The sequence below is a fragment of the Acanthochromis polyacanthus genome, chromosome 16 (genome assembly GCF_021347895.1).
Source record: "Acanthochromis polyacanthus isolate Apoly-LR-REF ecotype Palm Island chromosome 16, KAUST_Apoly_ChrSc, whole genome shotgun sequence".
In the NCBI taxonomy this organism is placed as follows: Eukaryota; Metazoa; Chordata; class Actinopteri; family Pomacentridae; genus Acanthochromis; species Acanthochromis polyacanthus.
In genome coordinates, this window is record NC_067128.1 from 18,932,485 (window position 1) to 18,954,420 (window position 21,936).

The 21,936-nt window shown below is 39.3% G+C and overlaps 2 protein-coding genes across 2 annotated transcripts in view; one reads left to right on the forward strand and one right to left on the reverse strand.

The window, feature by feature from the left end:
* Window positions 1-21,936, forward strand: part of LOC110945556 (moronecidin-like) — a 307,687-nt gene that overhangs the window by 217,042 nt on the left and 68,709 nt on the right. The gene's annotated exons all lie outside the window — the stretch shown is intronic.
* Window positions 1-21,936, reverse strand: part of LOC110957911 (exostosin-1) — a 405,942-nt gene that overhangs the window by 83,611 nt on the left and 300,395 nt on the right. Inside the window, exons 4-5 of the mRNA XM_051960974.1 lie at window positions 8,128-8,221; window positions 1,328-1,435 (exon numbers count right to left, since the gene is read on the reverse strand). Coding sequence (XP_051816934.1) covers window positions 1,328-1,435; window positions 8,128-8,221 — 202 coding nt within the window. The remainder of the gene's footprint in view (window positions 1-1,327; window positions 1,436-8,127; window positions 8,222-21,936) is intronic.

Consider the following 21,936-nt stretch of genomic DNA (forward strand, 5'->3'; position numbering starts at 1 on the left):
TTTCCTCCTATCTGATTCCATTGACATTGAGTGTCAGCTGATTCGTGTCTATGTGGGTGTTTCATTCAGATTTTTAAGTTCAAATTCTCATCTGTCCAAAATCTATACACCACCTAACTTGGTGACTCAGGACAGGTCACCAGTGTGTCACAGGGCTACATATACAGACAAACAATCACCCTCGCCTTCACATCTACGGACAATTTTAGAGTCATCAATTAAGCTGAGCATGCTTTTGGACTGTGGGAGGAAGCCGGAGTACATGGAGAAAACCCACACATGCACAGGGAGAACATGCAAACTCCATGCAGAAAGATCCTGGGAAAATCGGGACTTGAACCGGGGATCATCTAGCTGGGAAGTGTAGCCCTCTCAAACATCTTGCAACTGGAATTTTACATGAAAGAGTGGTCCAAAATTTCACCAAGTTGATGCCAAAAACGCCTGTCAAAGAGGTGGACATTTATACAAAACACCTGCAAGAAGTCATTTTTGTTAAATGGGCCAAAAGCTTGCCTCTGATGCCAAGGATTTGGTTACTTTCTACACAGAGAAATATGACATTTATGGATATTTTTCTTTAATATATCAGGTTAATTTTCCCTTTGGTAATATTCAGGTAAATCATCTGTATTTGACATTGTTCTGACAAATTAAAAATAATTATTTCCATTAGATGAGCTCTTTTTTCACATGAGTGTGTGCTTCCCTAGAAAAAAAGCTTTACAGTGAGTGTATTGAGGAAATAGCACACACTTTGGCAATGTCTCAAACTGAATACATCATTTGGATAAAAGTGCTTAAACAGAAATCAAGCTGATTAAACTGGCGCGGCGGCTCTGTTTGACAACGGCAGCCTATTGTACATTAACGCCACACATCTGTTTCCACACATTTCTGATCTATGTGGTTTGCTTCTACATTTGAATCAGGCCCAGCTGGGTCTTTGTGGTTGCCCCGGGGGATTGGAGCAGAGACGACACTTATAACTGGGAAGATGTTGGCATTTCAACACCCAGACACTGAATTAGCCATTGCTGAAAGGCCAGATTTCATCTGTTGATGCTGTACAGAGCGAGAAAGGTTTACTGTCTTTATCCAGGCTAGTTCTTATATTTCTATCCATTCATTGGTTGTTACTGCATCATAATTAGTAATGCTTTTTTGATCTATCAATCCCTTTGTGTCCCTACTTTGTTTGCTATTTATTTTTTTATCCATTCAGTCTCCCTATTACTTGCTAGAGCAAACCCATAAATTCCTCCAACCATTCATCCAAACTCCATCCATTCTCCCATCATTTCGTTTTTCAGTATTTTTCTCGTACCTGTAACAGCAGTCGCTCATCTCCAATAATGGCGGCTTTCCTCCAATCAATCACTTCAGAGAAGGGAAGCTCCCAGCCGTTACTCAAAATAACTGGAATACAGGCGGCCTGCGAGGGAACACAAATGAAACACAGAAGGAAAGATCAGTAACAAGAAATCATTCAAGTCTGGAGTTGAAAAAAATGATGGGCAGAAAATGATCGCTTTAATTATCGCTACAGAGAGCTGCTGTTAACGTAGCAATCACATTATCTCATATATTAATAAATGCAAATGAGCCCAGATTTAGTTTTGAGCAAAAATGGTAAAGCTTCAAATCAACACATTGTCAGAAAGCGTGTACGGAAAGTCTTTAGATTGTTGAAAAGTTTAAATTCACTTAAAGCTGCAGGGGGCAGAAACCATGCCTGTGTTTTACGGCAATTCCACAGTACAAGTTAGTGTCCTCCATCTAACCTATTGCACCAGCATATCCAGCACCGGGATTGGCTTAAATCTGCTGTCATGAGCTAGATTTTTTAAACTCTGAAAAGAAAGCCAGGGAAAGGGGCAAAAGGCCCAGTTTTCTTGTCAGATCACTTAAATAAAGGCAAGCTAAAAGAAAGGTTAATATGGGATTTTTTTTTTTAACCAGTGATATCAAAACTATGCTGCTGATTTGAGGAGTACCAAAATACATGAGACAGAGTTACATAATAGGAATCACTGTATTTAGTGGCAGAATGTGGCCATTTAATATAGATGTACCAACAAACAAAATGACCTTGCGCGGAGCACAGACATGTGTTATGCATGCGTATGTTACGTACAGATATTGAAATGCGTGACCTAAATAATTAGTGGGTGATGGGAATTGATGGGACTTCAAAAACACCCCCACAGGTTAATCAGCTGTTCCTTGTACCATTTCTGGAGTTCATTTGTAGTCATAGTTACAGTCAGTCCAGCTTGCTAAGCAGGTGGGGTAAAAAGGAGAGAAGGTCTCCAGGTGAGTGGTTTCAGAGTGGCACATGGTATGAGGTGGTGCAGTTAGAAAACAGGCATCCAGACGTTCCAGGTTATTGGTATTTATTGCTGGATAACTCAAAAGGCTGTTGTACTATAGGCAGCTATGGTTCTGAAATATTACAAACAGGAATAATAAATCAGTGACACATTTGCCATAAGTACAGCCACAAAAAATAATAATTATACTGAGAAATAACATAAAATGCACATAAACACAATGGCATGCACTGCGAAATACTGTGTATGGTTTAGCATTTCAATCAACTCACACATTAGCAACGCAACAAGACACGCGCTGACGTCACATAAAGTATCAACATGATGAACAGTGAACGCTCTACACTGGGGGAACACAAGACCACTCACCTTTGGATATTTACACACAGCAAGTAAAGGAAAAATGCAACATGTATTCAGTCCGACCATATGCACGGGAGAAACTAGTCAACAAACTGCAGCTAAAGAGAAAAACGCGGCACTCGAGGTGCGTTTAGGGACATTAAGGAAAGAACATCAACATTCGGTTAACTCAGCAAAGGACGAAATGCACAACACAACCCTGACAATATTCCAGTCGAAATATGAAGGCTTTCTAACACAGCCATTTGGCCAATTTAAGCACGGTTGTTTAGCGCTGCATGAGACAGGCTACTTCACAACAGAGACAAATAAATGCACCGTGTGGCTTGGCAACCAAAGCTCATGAAAAATACACTTGATTCACTTAGGTGTTACCTGGTTGGTGGCTACAGTCAGGGGTGAGATGCTGTGGACTGTGCAGCTGCTGCCACACGCGTGTCCGCTCCTCGTGTCCACTTTACGAGATGGGGCGTGGCGAGTAGCAGCAGGGGTCGTTTGTGTGTGTTTAATGTTAATTTTTTGTTTTTTAAAGTTGAGAGGGGAGGACACCTGCTTGATACTGAGGGCAAGGGACAGGCGCTCTAGCACCACCTGGTGTCTATCTGTTTACGCCACTGGTTACAGTGACACAGTGCCGCTATCTCACAATGATACAGAAATCTTGAACAAATCCATGGATCCAGACTATAAGCCACATCACTGTCAAGATCTAATGACTTGGTCCTTGTGTCATTTCTGACCTTCCCTAAAAAATTTCATTCAAATCCATCAGTCCATTTTTTTGTGTGTGTAATGTTGCTAACAGACCGACAAACAGACTGACAGACAAACCAACACCAATTGTCACATAACTAGGGCATGTTCCTTGGCAGAGTAATTACATCAAAAGACATGTAGACATGATTCTGTAGACTCTAATGAAACACCTTGCAAATTACTCTACCAAAACTGGTTACATATTTGTACTTGTTTGAGAAGAATCTGTGCGATCCTCACTGGATCCTACTTTGAATACAAGTTATTGTTTGCAATGACTAATTTATTGTAATTTTAGATCAGCAGCAGCTGCTGTCATAACTCTTTCTTTCTGAGAACAGTTTTTCATATGAGAAAGAGGACAAATAAAGAAAGAAATATTATTTTAAAGTGTTTACAAGATTTCGCAGCTTGAGTGAATGAGAACAGTCCCATTGGCAAACCAAGTCTAAGCACAAGTTTAAAGTGGAGCACTGGGAGGATCAGCTTTTTGGTCTTTTTCTTCCATCACTGAGAGATTTATCCTCTTTGGTAGTTTCTGTCTCTTTAGACACTTTCAATGTGTTCCAAGTAAGTTTTTCAGAAACAAATAGAGTTGCCAGAAAGATTAAGGACATAATAAAGTGCATTTATTTATTTTCCAGTCTGCCCCAGTATGTGGAGGATTCATTTATGTGACTTCATTCATTAGGAGCTGTTTTCTCTCCCCCCAGGAGCTCTCTGTGTTGCTGTAAATTCATTTTATGAAGAGGTTCTTTAAACTGTTCATCATCTCGTGGTTAATAGAGAGGAGTTGATTGTGCACTCCACTGCACTATTAAAGTGTGGTTAAAGTGAAAATACTATATTTTCTGGCTAATTTCTTCCATTTCACGTATTTTATGCCTCATCTAGAAGCTTGTGTTGTCATTTATTATATTCAGAGCTGAAATTATATAGCAGGCAATAAAGTAACAGTTACAGGGATTAAACAAAGCCTGTTTCTCATCTAAGAAAGAAGGTTTTATAAAGAATATTATATTAGCTGTCACACTTTTTCAGCACTACTGATAGTATTGAATGTTAAAGGGGCATGTCTAGAAACAGACAAGTCAAGTTCTGCATAGGTTTCCTGGTTGTGCTGTCTTTCCTGTAAATCCCTACAAGAATTTTGTAGTTTAATAATGTTAAAAATAGCAGTAATATTATTGTATATTTCAACGAATATAACTTACACTACCATTCAAAACTTTGGAGTCATAGAGATATGTTCTTATTTTTGAAAGAAAAGCAATTTCTTTCAATGAAGATATGATGAAATTAATCAGAAATACAGTCTAGACATTGTTAATGTGGTAAATGACTATTCTAGTTGGAAATGGCTGATTTTTAATGGAATATCTACATAGAGGTACAGAGGAACATTTCCAGCAACCATCACTCCTGTGTTCTAATGCTACATTATGTTAGCTAATGGTGTTGAAAGGCTAATTGATGATTAGAAAACCCTTGTGCAATTATGTTAGCACATGAATGAAAGTGTGACTTTTCATGGAAAACATGAAATTGTCTGGGTGACCCCAAACCTTCTTATATCTAATTTTTATGTCGATACATGCAATTACAGTGGAGTTACATTTTTAATGAAAATAACATTTAGGAAACTTTAAAATAAATTTCCACTTAAATGTGAAAAGTACATGTGACAGTTTTGCATATGACATGTTTAGGGTAGGTTTGAGTTAGTTTTGTAGTACAATGGTAGATACTGGCTCCTTTAATACTAAAGTTTGTAAATGTTAATGCTAAGGCTAAAACATGTAGGGGCCGGATGTGTAGGAGCCAGGATGATTGTTTTCCTTCTGTTCATTTCCGTTTTTAAATTAACCCCATCTAGTGGCTGAAGGATGAGGATAAAGGTGAGGGGAGACTGCCAGGAAGGTGTGGCCTACGAGAAAGAGACAGTCTTTTGACCACATCTCACATCCAATGCCTGTGGCCCTGTCATCCTAAGTTTATCTTTAGCATCATAAGCTTTTTGTTTCTAAGTTTCTAAGACATTAGACATTATTTTCTTTTGGATGTGTGTCAAGTCAGATGCTTGGATACAGCCACTATAGTGCCATGTATGTTCAGGAATTGCCAGAAAAACTGGGATGTGATGAAAATGTCTTTATTTCTTACTAAAAAAAATGATGTTATGTTTTGTTTTTATGTTTCATATGAGCACTGCAACTGTAGACAAAAACATGCCATTGGAGTGCTGAATATCTGCTTATATACATTGTAATGTGATTAGCTAACAGCAAAAGAAGGGAAATAAGTGTGTATATATAGTGTAAACATGTTATTAATTTCATTTTTCAAGAGTGAGAGCAGAAAGCTGGTGACAGTGATCCTGATCTGGTTTGAGAGGAGGATAGTTCACTTTAACTACATTCTGTACAGTATGGTTTGAATGTGTAGTCTGAAGCTGTGGAGCAGTGACAGAGAAGAAGAAAAAAATCAAAAAGTCTGGTATTTCATTTAAAGTTCAAGTTCGACTGGATTCTCAATCAAGTGAAAGCGCAAGATTAAAGGAGATTCACAAAATGCCGAGTGCATGATCAGTGACCTGTCGATGCAAATTCTCACTGCTTTGATTAGTCTGGCTTTGTGAGACGACTTTCTCTCTTCTTTTCTTGTGTCTTTCTCACTGTCACCCTCTTACATGTCTCTTTGTTTGTCTGTCCTCTCTCCTGCTGTCCTCTGAATTTTAATGATTATTATACCTTAGCAGAGGGGACTTATTTTCAGGTTTTTCTCTTCTTCTCTGCCTAACAGATCAGATTTACTGAAAAGGCTATTAAAATAATTGGTGTGCATTTAAAATGAAAGTTTAATTAAAGGTATTGAAGGCATTTTTCTGCCAATCATTCTTTTTATTACTTTTAAGCAATCTTTCCTAACTGCATCACCTTTTCTAATGTCATCAGAAAATTCTCTTCTTGCTCACTGCTTTTGATTAAAACACAGTGAACATAATGGTTCCAGGAAAACACTGCAGACGAGTTGGTGGAGTATATATATTTCTGTTTTTGCATATACTTCTCAGGGACTGCAGATGTCCATTGTCCTTTTAAAATACATTAATGACGTAAATGAAGTGAAGTGTATGTGCTTATCAAAGGCATCCACAGTTTACTATGCACAGTTACTCCATACTTCGAGCCCGTTACCTGGCTGTTCATTACCATTTCTTCCCTGCTTAGTCTTTTGGTGGATAACTCGGAAGTATTGGCAGTTTAAAACAAGGTGAAGTCAGTTTGGTGCTGGATTTTTTAAAAAGCTATGTAATACTGCTGGAAAACATGGATAAAAAATCTCTGTAGTGACTGCTCTGGACAAGTCCAGAGGATAGAAACATGCACAGCCCATTTATGCCTGAACCTAAATGTGCAGTCTGTCGACAACAGAATATATAATCAGAGAGGCGAAAAAACAAACAAGAACAAGAAAAACAAGACAGCTGAAGGCAAGCACAGAGTCGAGCCAGATACTTAATGTCAAAGCAAAAGAGAAACAGATAGAAACAATGTGCTAATGCAAAATGAACACGTCTGTGGTCTGAGGATGTGTATATACGTCCCCCTTCTCTTCTTTGTGGTGTATCTGCAGAAACAGGCCTTTTCTGTGTCGGGGATACGACAGATTGTCAATAGTAATAAGATGCACTGTTGGTAGGACGACAAGGAACTGCTTGAGTCATTGTGGAGCCCAGCTGGAGCTCCACAGGCTGACTGGCAAACCTTTGCCACTAATTATGACATAACACTGATGAGGACAGTAAGTACTAGGAGTTACTTCACTTTTCCCTCACTACCAGAATCATGATCCTGGTAGTGTTTCTGTGCAGTGGTGGCCCCAGACAAAACTGAATTTCAGGAATTCTATACTATATGGAAACCTATTTGGTTCTTATACATCCATCCATTGTCAATACAGGTCGCCAGTCTATCACAGGGCTACAAACAGAGGCAAACACTCACACTCACATTCACACCTATAGACAATTTAGGGTTACCCATTAATCTCAACATGCTTTTGGACTGTGGGAGGAAGCCAGAGTACCCAGAGAAAACCCATCAATATACAGGGAGAACATGCAAACTCCATGCTGAAAGATCCCAGGAAGGCGGGGACACGAACCAGGGATCTTCTAGCTGTAAGGCAAAAGTACTAACGACCAAGTCCCAGCTGACTTCACCCGAAGTCCAGCCCTCCCGAGACCCTGAGGATAAAGCAGTGTGTAGATAATGGATGGATGGACTTTTACTGCTGTGTTTCTTGGAAGGACAGTCATGCTCTTTTGTAGGTTCCCCAAGCAAATGACTTAGCATATCCATTGTTAGCCTTCACTTGATTTTATATCAGAAGTTATTTTATTATGTATGGGACCATTTCTCCGCATAGTAAGCGTTTCCACTATGGATTTTTTAGGTATATTTTAAATGTAAGAAGTAGAATCATCATCTTTGCTGACAGCAGTAACAAAAAATAAAAAAATGTGCGAGCTTTGTAAAATGTAGAATGTGTTGGGTTACATCAGATTTTCCGCTGTTTTTCCACTGGGCGTCCACCCATTTTACACACCTGCTTAGCCAAGAATGCAGTATATGGTGATACTCTCCATCCAAGCAGAAACCCCCATACACACCTGCAAGGCCTCCAGGAAGCGGAAGGATCCAAGACGTCGGCCCCGCGGCACCAAACAGAAACTGGAGTTATGAAGCAGCTCCTGGTAGTCAAACCTGTGCAAACACAAAATTGAAATTGTTGAGAAAATAAACTAAGACCAGCTCAGCAAGTAAAAGCAAGAAGCAAAAAAAAAGAGGACAAAAGGAGGGGAATTCATTATGTGGAACAACATTTTTTTTCACAGTACATTCCTATTAATAATTAAAAAAAGGAAAAGACAACGATGAGACAACCAAAAGAGAAACAGAGAACAAAGGGTAATTAAAGTTCCTCAAAAGCTGCGAGTGGGGAGCTGTTGTAAATTTGCTAGACATGCTGCTGCTGCCGATAAGGTCGATAGGGCTGACAGAAATGAAGGGCAAAGTGAAAACTGATTGTCAACATGAATCTGTTTCCCCTTTGCCATTTCCTCCTCAGTGTCCACACATTCCATTTCAAACAACAATCAAAAGCAGCTTACTTCTAAACAACTACCACAGTCGTTTTCAAAAACCTGATATCTTTCGTAAAATGTGTTGCTGTGTTGTTGTAGAAATCAGAGTTGTAGCTGTGGCACATCAAAAGATATGGAGGAAGGAGGATAAATAATGAAATGTGCTGGAAATAGCCGTCCACAGCTGTTATATAATCAAACACCAGTGGCCCTGAACACATTTCATCTGATCAAGATATGAGAGGAGAGACTTGTCCATGCAGGGTTACCTTCAATGAAGGTTTCACTCAGTTGTGTTGGAGAAAACTATTGATCTTAAAGCATGGTGGATCTCATCTGTCATGTGTGATCAATGAGTGTTTGAAGGCAAGTACTAATATTTTACTGATGAAATTCTTTTAGTGCAGGGTAGCAACCCCTTAGGGCAAGGTGAGGCAAGTCTCACTGGATGGTTAGTCAATTTGACTGATGCTAGTGTAACTGTGGATCGTGGAGAAACCCAACCAAACATGCATTCTAAAAAATTATGGCTCTAACTCGCTCCTTATATACACACAGCTTATAAAATCAGCTCCTATTTCCAGCAGATGGAATGCAATGAGTGTAATGAGAATCAAAGTCACAGCAAAAGACGTGCCAATAGAAATTCATGAACCTGTTCCTATGCTGTAATGTCTGTTTGACAAATGCACAAGACCAAATATGTAGTTTGCACACAGGATGAAGGGCAGCAACTGAGACGTTCCTAACAACCCTGGAGGTTTTCTTGCTCGCCTCTGAAGGCTTTTCGAACTTTCACCAGAATGCTTGTGGTTATTAGCTGGCTTTAAATCCTGTGTACCTTTATGTGCATTCAGATATCAGTCTTGCTAAAAATTGTTTTTACAGGTCTCTCAAGAAACAACATCTTGGTCTGAAAGACTTCCAGGATTAAAGAAGCCTGACTAGCTCCCCAACATCCTCTAGCGCTAGCAACAACCCAAGAAGCAGGAGTGTAGTTCCTCAGGTGGCCACTAGAGACTCTACAAGTCCAGTCAAGTCCAGAACCCCATGTTAAAATGTCTAACTTTACAGCAGAATTAAACATAATTACAGCCAGGTGCAAAAAGTGTTTTGGTCTCTGTCATTTCCCTGTTTAAATTTTTATTAAAGCTTAAATTTAATTACAGTTAAAGGCTTGTCTGCTTTGAGTTGCAAGTGGGTGCTTCAGCTCCACTCATGCTCCACCGTTTTGCTCATTTTTTGATTAGCCAGAAGTCAGGACGAGTCGGGCACTTATAGTCAGTGCTGTCGAGCCTTCTTGCAATTTGTTGATGTGTGCCGCTCATCATTTTTCTATGGAGTTCAGTACATACATAAACATACAACAAATATTCAAACATGTTCACATTTAACTACTCTCTGATGGTTGAGCTCCGGACTTTACTCAGACTTTTAACCAGCCAGCCACAGCTGTCCGTCGAAAATCTGTGACTTTAAAGCTGTGACACTAAAGCTGTGACACTGTGCGAGCGTGTGTGTGTGTGTGTGTGTGTGTGTGTGTGTGTGTGTGTGTGTGTGTGTGCGCACATGATCTCAGGGCTGGCCTGAGGAGATTTCAGTTTGCAGCCTAATCTGTCTGGGGATCAACTGTCCCCACAGCCTCACCACTAGACACGTGTGAGTCTGTGTGTGTGTGTGTGTGTGTGTGTGTGTGTGTGTGTGTGTGTGTGTGTGTGTGTGTGTGTGTGCATTGTGTGTCTTTGTGCATGCATGTGTGTGTGTGTGTGTCCACCTGCCTAGAAAGCCTGCCTCCATAGTGCTTGTGTATGATAAGTCTTCATGATGAGAGAGTCTCACATGTCTCTTTCTGTCACTGCACCCTTTGTGTGTGTGAGTGTGTGTATGTGTATGTGTGTGCACGTGCGCATGTGTTTGTGTGTGTGAGAGAAAGAGAGAGAGAGAGAGAGAGAGAGTGTTTGTGTTTGTGTGATAGAGGAGCAAAATAAGATGTCAGGTGTCCAGTTTGTCACCTAAAGACAAGGTCATTTTTACTGCCGCTGAGGGAGATACACACAAACAGAGACAGCTTGTCACATCTAAAGTCAAAAGGTTTGACTAAAATTAAATCTCACTTCACCACACAGCTCCTCTGTTTCATGGCTTCATGACAAAATCTCATTTGTGTGACCTTGGTTCAATTCCTGCATGATTTGTTTTTTATGATGCCATCTTTCCCTCCCTTTCCCGGAGGCTTTGTCTCTGATGAAATGGCCCAGGAACCTGTCTTGTATTCGGCGAAGTCTGGACAAAAGCATGAAAGTGGAGCTGCTTTGTTCTGAGATGCAGCCTGTACCCTGAACCGGAACACTGAGCACCCAAGGGCCCGAGGCGCAGAAGCCATAGTGATATGGAGGTAGCAGCCCAAATGGCCGTGACAGGATTGCCTTCAGGTATGGAAGAACCAGTCTTTCCAAGAAAAACCAAGAATAAGAAACTACAGAGCTAATAAACAATAGCTCGACTTCCTGTATGTGTCCAGTGTTCACACATAAGCATTTCTCTATCTACTGTCTGAGTCCTGCCAAGAAAACAAGAAAAAAATAGCAAAGTGGATGCACTATTCTATACAAGACTGTTTTTGAGCAAACCATTATGCAAAACTGGGGCCCTTTTCATAGCAAATCAAGTATTTCTTCTTCATTAAACATGCATCACTAATTCTCTTTCCAAAGATGTTGACATGTGATAAATGAATATGTAGAGTAAAAGCACAATGTTGAAGAGCTTGCTCAAAGAGAAGCATTGTGGTTTGTTGGGTTTCCCTGTATCATTTTGTAAAGTCTTTTCCTTACTATAGGAAGTGCCTTGAGATGACACACACTACCGTTCAAAAGCTTGGGGTCTCTTAGAAATGTCCTTGTTTTTGAAAGAAAAGCAGTTTTTTTTTTCAATGAAGATAACATGACAATCAGAAATATTGTCTACACATTGTTAATGTGGTAAATGACTATTCTAGCTGGAAACAGCTGATTTTTAATGGAATATCTACATAGAGGTACAGAGGAACATTTCCAGCAGCCATCACTCCTGTGTTCTAATGCTACACTGTGTTAGCTAATGGTGTTGAAAGGCTAATTGATGATGAGAAAACCCTTGTGCTATTATGTTAGCACATGCGCAAAAGTGTGAGTTTTCATGGAAAACATGAAATTGCCTCGGTGACTGCAAACTTTTGAGTGGTAATGTATAAAACTGTATTTATATAGCAATGACTTCATCTCACCGTGTGAAATTCTGTGAGATAACTTATGTGGTGAAACATATCGCTCTTTTGTTGTTTTTTTGGCAAATTAAATTTAAAATCCTAAGAATTTGCATTATTACTAAATAGTATGCTATCAGGCATATTTATTGCTCAGTTCTTCTCTTCTTTGGACTGTACAGTTTACACTTCAGCAAGTTAAGGCTGCTGCACAGTTACTTTGTGTATGTGTAATATTTATGTTTTATTCATTTCATGTTTGAACTACATTGCATTTCTTTTAATGATGCATACACATCAACTTACTAAATGTTTATAATATAATAAGTTTAATTTTGAACTGATACAGATAGTTTTGTATAGATATAATTATGTTATATTATTTTTACTAACTTTGGCACTTGTGTCCCCTGTAAGCATTCGGATGTGAAGCAAAATCAGTCAGACTAGGTGCTTATATGAGGAAAATAACTTCTACAATAACCTTAATTCTAATAAATTGCAGACCACAGGATCTGTGATGCTGTCCTAAATTTAGGCAGTAAACGTTGGGAAGTGGGTGGGTCAGTGGACTAAAACTCCTATAGATCAAATACTAACTGCCTCTTAAATAAACCAGCTGCTCAGAGCTTCCATGACTCTCCAGCTCTTTCTGCCACAATATTTCTACCAGCTCTCAGCAGCTTTCTTTGGCCTGTGATTCCTAATATGCTGGTGCAGTGGAGACTTCCCGTGTGAAAGTGTTACCTCTCGGTGATTCTTTCAAGGTGGTATACTTTCACAAGAAAGACCTGCCTTCATCTTTATGCTGGTCAAGATGTGACCTGGCAACAAATGCTCAACACACCATTAAGTACAGGGAGCAGACTGAAGTCCTCTCCTGGATACAGAGGACACTGTCTCTTTTTGTTGTGGGTTTAATCTTTAAAGTTTGTTGTGTGCAAATTGTAGTTTGAAAATCTCTGAACTAACCTATTAGTCTAAATGTATTCCATTCAAATTTGAATTAATTAAACCATCCTGCGAAGATGTAATAGGTCAGATTTAAAACAATAAATGTGTTAACATTACTAAACAACAAAGAGCTAGAGTTCTCTAGGTTTTATTAATTTAAACAGCTGCTGTAAGCCATGCTGCAGCAGCATGGTGTGGAGGCATAGAGCACCTGCACGATGTTTCAAGAGGCCAGTGAGGCTCATTGCATGTGTCACGACCCATGGGAAACTGAAGACAGCCGATGTGGTACCTGGGTTATTTTACTGTCCACTGACTCAACACCACTGTGTTCAGAAGTGAAAAGCTCAGTGATCGAGGAAAACCTGGGAAGCCCAGTCTGGTGACTGTTCAAAATCATGAAGGGACGGCTAGCTGAATATATGAACGCCTCCTTATGGCCCTGCTACCCGGAGCAGATCGCATGGGGAAACTGGGACGTGCCTGGCATGTCTATGAGAGAATCCCCTGAGATCCCAACTTAGTGAAGAAAAAGGCCTCCTTCACCCCGACCCATAAAACACAAAGACATGCAGCACTACAATGCTCCTCACCACAACCTTGCCTTTTGTTTACAGTAGTTATAGATTTATTTCATCCTCCCATTTATAGAACAGACTATCAAATGTCTGAAACAAATAAACAGAAAAAAAGGGATCGGAAGGGTAGAAAGGGTCAACAATATACTGACCCAATCAGGTATTGTCCCCTTACACTAGCTGGGTGATCCTCTCCAAACACATTTTCTCAGCTGAATCTGTAATCTCACCTCTCCAGACACTTGCTTGAGTGTTTGCAGTGAATGAGCTGCTGGGTGTTTCACATCACTTCTGGAGCGGTTATGTGCTCATAAAGTAATGCTTGAGAATTCACTGCTTTAAGGTACACTCATTGTTTGAGTGGATGTCAGTGTGTGCCTTTCCTACATGTACAAAAAGGTGACAATTAAAAGGAAAAACCAACATAAAGGGTCTTAATCAGGTGTTGGGCTCCCAGGACAGCTTTGATGCTCTATGGTATTGATTTTCAAAGTCTCCAGAACTCTATTGGAGGGATATAAACCATTTATCCAAAAGATATCCCCTTATTTAGTGTTTTGACGATGGTTGTAGAAAGCGGGCCTTGGCGGTAAAGAGATAGCTTTATACATTGCTGATAGACACTTGCAAAAATGTTCAATAGAATGTTCATTAATTAACTTACCGTAATCAGAAACAGACCTCCTTGAGAGCATATAACCAAGCACAGGTTGGTGGCAGTTCTGGTTTGCTCCCTCCTTGTTTCATAAACAGCCCATCATATCCCTTGATAATGGAGCCTCTTCGACCCCCATTGTATTCCCCGTGGTGTCCTTGTAAGTCTCCTGAGGCCCACAGACCCAACAAGATAGATTTCGTGGTCTAAAGACATTAACAACCATGGTTCCTCCACTATCTACTGCTCAGTGATGAAGCAATGGCACAATGTTTCAAGTGCTGCCAGACTTGACGTAAGGGGTAAACGGGTTACAGTGGAAAAACTCTAAGTAAAAGGGTTACATAATAGTAAAAACATTCTCATTTTTAAAAGATAGGTCATTGAAAATCCTCAAGTTATCAGTATTGACCAAAATGAAACATTTATCATGATATACACTGTTCGAAATTCCTTCGACCCTTCTTGCCCATGAAAACTTCCACTTTTATTCATGTACTGACATAATTGCACAAGGGTTTTCTAATCATCAATTAGCCTTTCAACACCATTAGCTAACACAATGTAGCATTAGAAGACAGGAGTGGTGGATGCTGGAACAACGCTCTGTACTCCTACGTAGATATTCCATTAAAAATCCGCCGTTTCCAGCAAGAATAGCCATTTTGCACATAATGTCTAGTCTGTATTTCTGATTCATTTAATGCATAGTCTTTGGGGGAAAAAAATCTGCATTTCTTCTAAAAAGAAGGACATTTCTAAGTGACTCCAAATTTGTGTAAAAGCTATATCAACCAGCTTAGTGGAGAGGACTAACACATTGGTCCAAAATCCCTCATGAATGTAATTGTTTGCTAGTGATCATGTTGCATGTGAGCGTCTGAATTATTTAAGAGGGCTCATAAATAATAACAATAATAAAAAAGCAGTTACAGATGTTTAATCCTTTTGGTTTGTGTGTAAACAAAAGTCATAAAAATGTACTCACATAGTTGGACTATAGTCTTTTGTAATTTCTGTCTTTCTGATCTTTAAGTTCTCGTTATTGAAACAGCTTGCGATGCATAATCGGCCTTGTGTCTGCACTTCCATCCACTTTTCTATTCACTTTCAATTAACTGAGCGGTGCTCCTCGATCGATTACCAAAAACTGTAGTGATCAGTATCTGACTGCAGCAGGAAGCACAACTTTTTAATGCATAGGGACAGCATGTTTTCACATGATCTTAAACCCAGCAGGTCCTTTTAGAAGTAGTTGCTCTTTTTTTTTTTTTTTTAACTCTGTTAGCACTATGTGAATTCAGCATATTTTTCTCCGTTTGGGTGCTGTAAAGCGACAGACAGACAAGAGAAAGGCAGAGCTGGATGACACCCTGTTCGAGCGAATTAAGAATCAATATGTGCCACAGAGAATCACTCACAACATTTTAGCTGAAAAACAAAAGAATGAGTGTTGTTCACTATAAAGTAAAAGGGTTCTCTCAGCAGAAGACACTAAATAGTTTTAGGAGTGACGGATCAATATGAGGCCTTACAGAGTAGAGCTCCAGTTTACACTAGTGAAAAATGTGTGCTGTTATACCTGAAGAGAAGCCAGAATCCACAAAACAAAATACCACATACAAAAGTTATACAACAACTCACAGACAAAAATACAGTTGGCAATTGACAACTCAGTGTTTCCATCTGTGGTTTATTGCCTGATTTAGAAAATCTTGAAAGAGTAAGTTTTAATGTAGCTCCATTTTGATTTCTTCTACTTTACAGTAACTCTGTTTTTTTTTTTGTTTTTTTTTTTGAGTACTAGGGCTTTGTTATGTTAGCCTACATGGCAAATTTTACGTTACGATGATGAAAAGAAAAGTATGGCTTCTTGTCCTCTCTGAGTTGAACCAATCAGCTTTGAGGCCCCCACAGCAATTTTTCAGGACCTCTCAGATGTACCTACCATACCTACATTGGAGCAGCTACTTTTTCCACCCCCAAAAGCAGCCCTGAAAGAGGTTGAAATGGTGGTTCTTGCAGACGGAACATGCAAAAATGTTTGGGGAGCCCTGAAATGACTCACAACATAAAATAAAATAAAATAAAACAGCCTACACAGAGGAGATGCAAAGTATATTAATGGAAATGTTTTCACACTATTCCATGGCTTTGCAGATGGCAGTTAAATGCCAGTAAATGCACTAATGTGTCACATATATTAGAAGAAGAAGGACTCACACTAGGTAATTGAATGTGAACAAAGGAGGTTCCCAGACTTTCAAAACAAATTTGCTTTATGAGAGAGGAAATGTTTTTGTTTTACTTTTTGAAATCAACGGATTCCAAGCTCCCAACAAGTATCATTACTCCGCCAAGGAATGCAAGTTATGTAGTGATCAGCGTAAGTTTGTCCATCTGTCTGTCTGTCTGTCTGCAACATTACTCAAAAACGGACTAAGGGATTTGGATGAAATTTTCAATGAAGGTAAGAAATAACACAGAGACCACCTGATTAGATTTTGGCAGTGATGTGGCTTATAGTCTGGATCCACTGATTTTTTAAAGGATTTCTGTATCATTACGAGATAGCGGCATGGTGTCACTCTAACTATGACAAGTGAACACTACGCCAGCTGCCTGCTAACGATCATGATTGCGATCCTACTACAAAACCCACCGCTGTGGACTTATCTGTGGGAAATGATACAGCGACTGAGCAGCTTTGGCAGAGTATTACGCTCTCTGGGTGCTTTTCTTGTTATAAATGCAGTGCACCATGTAAACTATAAGTGGCATCAGCAGTAATTACTATAAACAGGCATCTTACTGGTACACACACAGACACACACAGTTGTGTTTCCATCACTTCAGAAGACATCACTTTAACTTGCAATGACAATAGTTCCCACACTGACCCAAAACCAAGCCGCTACTTACAAAAATACAATGATTTAAATTATGAAGATGTTCTTTTTGTTCACAAAGAGAGGTACAGTATGTTAACCAAAATGGGTAATATGAGGACACACACACACACACACACACACTTAAAGGCAAAAAAGAACTGGAGACCTCATCTTACAGTAGTTTTCCCTCCTGGTGTAATTGTTCAGTGTGTGTGTGACCTCACATAGGCTGTGTGGACCCATAAATTATGAAGCAGACACACAACCAGGGATGTCCTTGAAGGGGAAACAAACAACTTTTGTTCATATAGAACAGCAAACGAGGCTAAAATGTTGCTCACTTGTGCAGTTTATGAGACAATGGAAATAAATTGAATAACTTGAACTCTACAGTGGAAAATGTTTTCCGTAGAACAGTTGCTCTGACAATCGGGCACCAAGGTCTTTAAATGCACCGCACAAGTCTTTTTTTTTAATATTCTAACTGCAGGCAACTTATTTCCTTCATCACTGAGTCCTAAAGAAGTAGATAAATACAGTGAGTGCAGTTTGATCGTAGCAGTTGTCAGCCTAGCAGGGTTGAATTATCAGTAATAAAAAATGTTCAGCAATGTCTTGTATGAGCATTGCAGGGTCCACAGAACATCTGATTATAGTAGAATCTGACTCATTTTTCTCTTAAAATGCTTCATGGAATCAACAGATCTTGGCTCCAGTTTCTGGTCAGTTATTATCACCGCTATATCACTGCTCCACAGTTCAGCATTAAAGTTTCACAGACCCAAGCCTTTGTAAGTGTCGGTATGATCACAGAACCAAAAGGTAGTTTGTTCACTGCAGAATTTTGATGGTATATGTCAGTAGTACAGTGGAATACAATACACCTAATTAGAAAATACATAGATGCTATTTAGTGCAGTACCTTACATCTGTTTCTTCTCTCCTGCCCCCTGTGCTCACACATGCCTGTGTGTTATGCATGTGTATGAATGTGTATGCATGTGTTTTTACGCGTGTTTATGCAAACAAACAACCCCAGCGCAAGATCATTTTGTTTGTGGACACATCTATAATAAATGGCTATATTCTATGTTGCCGTGTTTTCTGCCATAACTTTTATCAAGATTAGAGTACTGTGCTCTCTGAGTGCTTTTCTTGTTTTATTACTGTGATGACGTCCAACAAACTCATCGTTCACATGAGTGAAAGACAGCAGCTGTGCTGTCAGTTTGACCTAAGAATTTCATAGAATTTAAAGTTTCACCAGAGAATAATGGCACAATAAGGAAAAAAAAAATGTTACTATAGCTGCCCCGTGCTACTTCAAATACAGGCCGAACATTGTCACCTCAATAGATTTAATGCTAACTTCAATTTCTTTTGGAGATGCTCTGCTGACTTAATGAGCACCTTTTCAAATGTGTTTTTATCATGTTAGGGTTGTCGGTTTAACTACAGTTGCATTACCTTCATTTATATCTATTAGTTATTTCTTTTAGTTCTTTCATACTGTATTGTTTTATACAAGTTTGTCAAAATATAATTAACTTAATCAAAATGTTTTTTTTCTTTCTTGAAAGAAAACTAATCATTTTGATTAATAGAAAAAATAGCTGTTAGTGGCAGCTCTACAGCATGGACTCACTGTATGGTACTTTGTGTGAGGAAAATGAAGTCTTTACAATTAATTTCCTCTTTAATGAACTTGTGTAATGCAGTAAAATGAATGTGACACATACAAAAGAGCCCGTGTCAGCCTTAGTCTCCAACCTCAGAGAAGAAGAGGAAGTGGAGGAACAAAGTGTGTGTGTTTGATGGGTTTATTGAGAGTGAAGCAAAGAGGCATCCTCATCATCACAACATGCGAGCAGTTATAATTTATTCAATCAGGCCAAAAGCTGAAGAGTTGTGTTTGTCTAAGATGCAGATCTTGGAGAGCTGTAATAGATTCTCAGGTGTTTTTCTGACTGAAAACTACTTGAGGTATGCCATCACTATTGTGGTACAAAATTTTCTCTCAAGCCTTACTTACTTAAACCCAAATTGCAGTGTGTGGTGTATTAATATTCTTTGTTGTAATCACATGAATTTTTAAAAGCATAAATTAAATTCTGCACAGTTTGGAGACCATAATCTGCTAATTAACAATTTCATTTAAGCGCACTTGTGAGGGAGACTGGTATAAATGAACAATACTTTTAGGAAAATTAAGACAAATGCTCCCTGAAGAACAAACCATATTGCAGTGTTTTCATTTATTTAATTTTTGCTTGTTTCTTTGTTTATTGGGCTGCATTTTAAGTGGACGGAGAGAAGCAACAAGAAACACTGAAACCACATAGCTCAGCTTTGACATTGTTTAACGGCAACTGTACTCTGACAAATACCACTATTACTTTCTTTTCACGGCTGCAGTAGGTGGTAGAAAAATGCCAAGCTAAGCTGACCCAGAGGAACATCAGCATTCAGTTCGAGTTGTCCTTCTGTTTACCCAAAGTCCTTATGGGCGAGTCAAGCTACTTGGCAGCCATCACAGTAACATCCCAGAGCAAAATCAGGCTTCTATTTAAATAACTGTAATACCAATGGTCACTGGAACATTAAAATTGCATGTGTAGAATCACCAGTCAAATCTGCTGAAAAAGTTTGGTGACCTGACCTCAAAAATGAAGCATCTTTTCCCACACGTGCACAAATTTACAATTAAAATTACACCTACGTCGGGTTAGCTGTTGCAAAGCAGAGAGTTAGCTTTTTTTTTTGGGGGGGGGGGGGGGGGGGGTGCAGCACGTGTGATAAAATCTTAGACTGCATATAAAAGATGTTATGTTTTCTCCAAGTGTCACATGTCCTATCATTGTTTTCGAAGTCGCATTCGTAGTCTTTTCGTAGTAATCTCGGAAAACAGAAATCTTGAACAAATCCATGGATCCAGACTATCAGCACTGGAATCAAGTGATTATTTACTCACTTGGTCCGCTTGTCAAGTCTGACCTTCCCTGAAAATTTCATCCGAATTTTTGAGTAATGTTGTAGACAGACAGACAAACAAACGGACAGACAAATGTCACAGAACTCCGCCGTGTTCCTTGGCAGAGCAATAAAAGGAAAATGCACAGATTTCTGCACAGAAGGTAACAGACTTAATCCCTTCCCTGTCCACTGACCAATCATGCTTATTTTTGTACACAGTCACCCCCTTCAAAGGCCCATCCTGAGCCAGGGAAAACTCTGCTGTTGTTCAAAATATAAACAGCAGTGTCTACAGTTCAATATAGTGTAAAAGCACTTGAACACATGAATTTCTTAGTTGTTCCTATGTGAGTCTTTAAAGCAGAAGTGATCATACATCAGGACAGTGCAGGGAAACTGAGTGTCAGTTTAGGTTATTAAAACAATTCAAAGGATACAACTCAGCATCTATCTTAATAAAACCAAAAAGAGAACTGTGGTCAAGGCTAAGAAGTGACTGAGGGGGGAAAAAAAGGAGCGGGTACAACATCCCAGCCAAGTCTATCAACACCCGGCCCTTTGGAGTCTGTTGGAAGCTGTTTAAAAACTCATCAAAGCACCAACAAGCTATTTAGTCCATCATCAAAGAGCGTGGCAGGGAAAGTGTGTCTGTGTGCTAGAGAGAGAACGAGCTGCTGCTTTCTGGCTAATGTGTGTTCTCACATTAGTGCAGAGGCATGCCTGTGCATATAAAAGCCCCGCCATTGTCTCCGATCTGTAGTCAACAAATCACATAATTCAGAGGCCATATGGAGAATGTTTGATGCTTTAATGGCTAATGCTGCAAACAATGGAGAGGATAAGAGTTGAGTGGGAAGAGCACTGGGAACCTGCAGCTTTCTAGTTCGTCTGTCTTTCTGCTCGTCCCAGTGACGACAAGTGAGGAATTTTCAAAGCTGAGGAGATTTTGATTAACCAAAGCAGACTTAGACCACAGTTCAAAAGTTTGAGGCCACCCAGGCAATTTCATGCTTTCCATGAAAACTCACACTTTTATTTATCTACTAACATAATTGCACAAGGGATGTCTAATCATCAGTTAGACTTTCAACACCAGTAGCTAACACAATGTAGCATTAGAACACAGGAGTGATGGTTGCTGGAAATGTTCCTCTGTACCCCTATGGAGATATTCCATTAAAAATCAGCCCATTTCCAGCTAGAATAGTTATTTACCACATTAACAATGTCAAAACTGTATTTCTGATTAATTTTAAGGACATTTCTAGATGACCCCAAGGTTTTGAACGATACTGTATTTGTGATTTTTATTTTTAAAAAAGATAAATAACAATCAGTGATTTGATGAAGAAATAGCACACCTTTTGCTACAGATACCTTCTAGCATCACGTCTTCATTCCATTACCCACTCTTTTGTTATTTGCGACTGTCCGCCAGACTTCTTCATTTAATCACTTTTTGTTCTCTTTTTGATCTTCATTGAAAAAAAAATGCTTTTCTTTCAAAAATAAGGACATTTGTAAGTTACCCCAAACCTTTGAATGATAGTATAGGTTTGGGCTAAACAAGTGCCCCTCCCCCAGCAGCAAGGACAGACTGACAACAAATAGCAACCTAAGTATTTACTGGCCCTGATTCGACACCAAGTCTTAACTGTCACCTCATGTTTATTAATCCCTGAATCGCTAATTACACATCAGTTTCGCCAATCAGAAAACCCACAATCTGTCAATCTGATTGTGTGTTTTACTAAAATGTAAAACAAGTGAACTAATTAATGTGATTGTCACCTGACAGCTAATTTGTCCGATCAGAATTTATTAAAATATTGCCGCATATTTGCCTTTCATTCTAATTCTTGTAATCCACCAATAAATAACTCAAATGAAGCCCAGCCTGATCATATAAATGATGCATTCTGCTTTCATTTGCTTCACAGTCACACAGTAACATTCAGCAGTGCTCCTCTAATTGGATCTGTGCTGGTTCTTGCTCATCTATCCTTTGTTAAGAACCATATGTTAGTTTATATTTTGGAG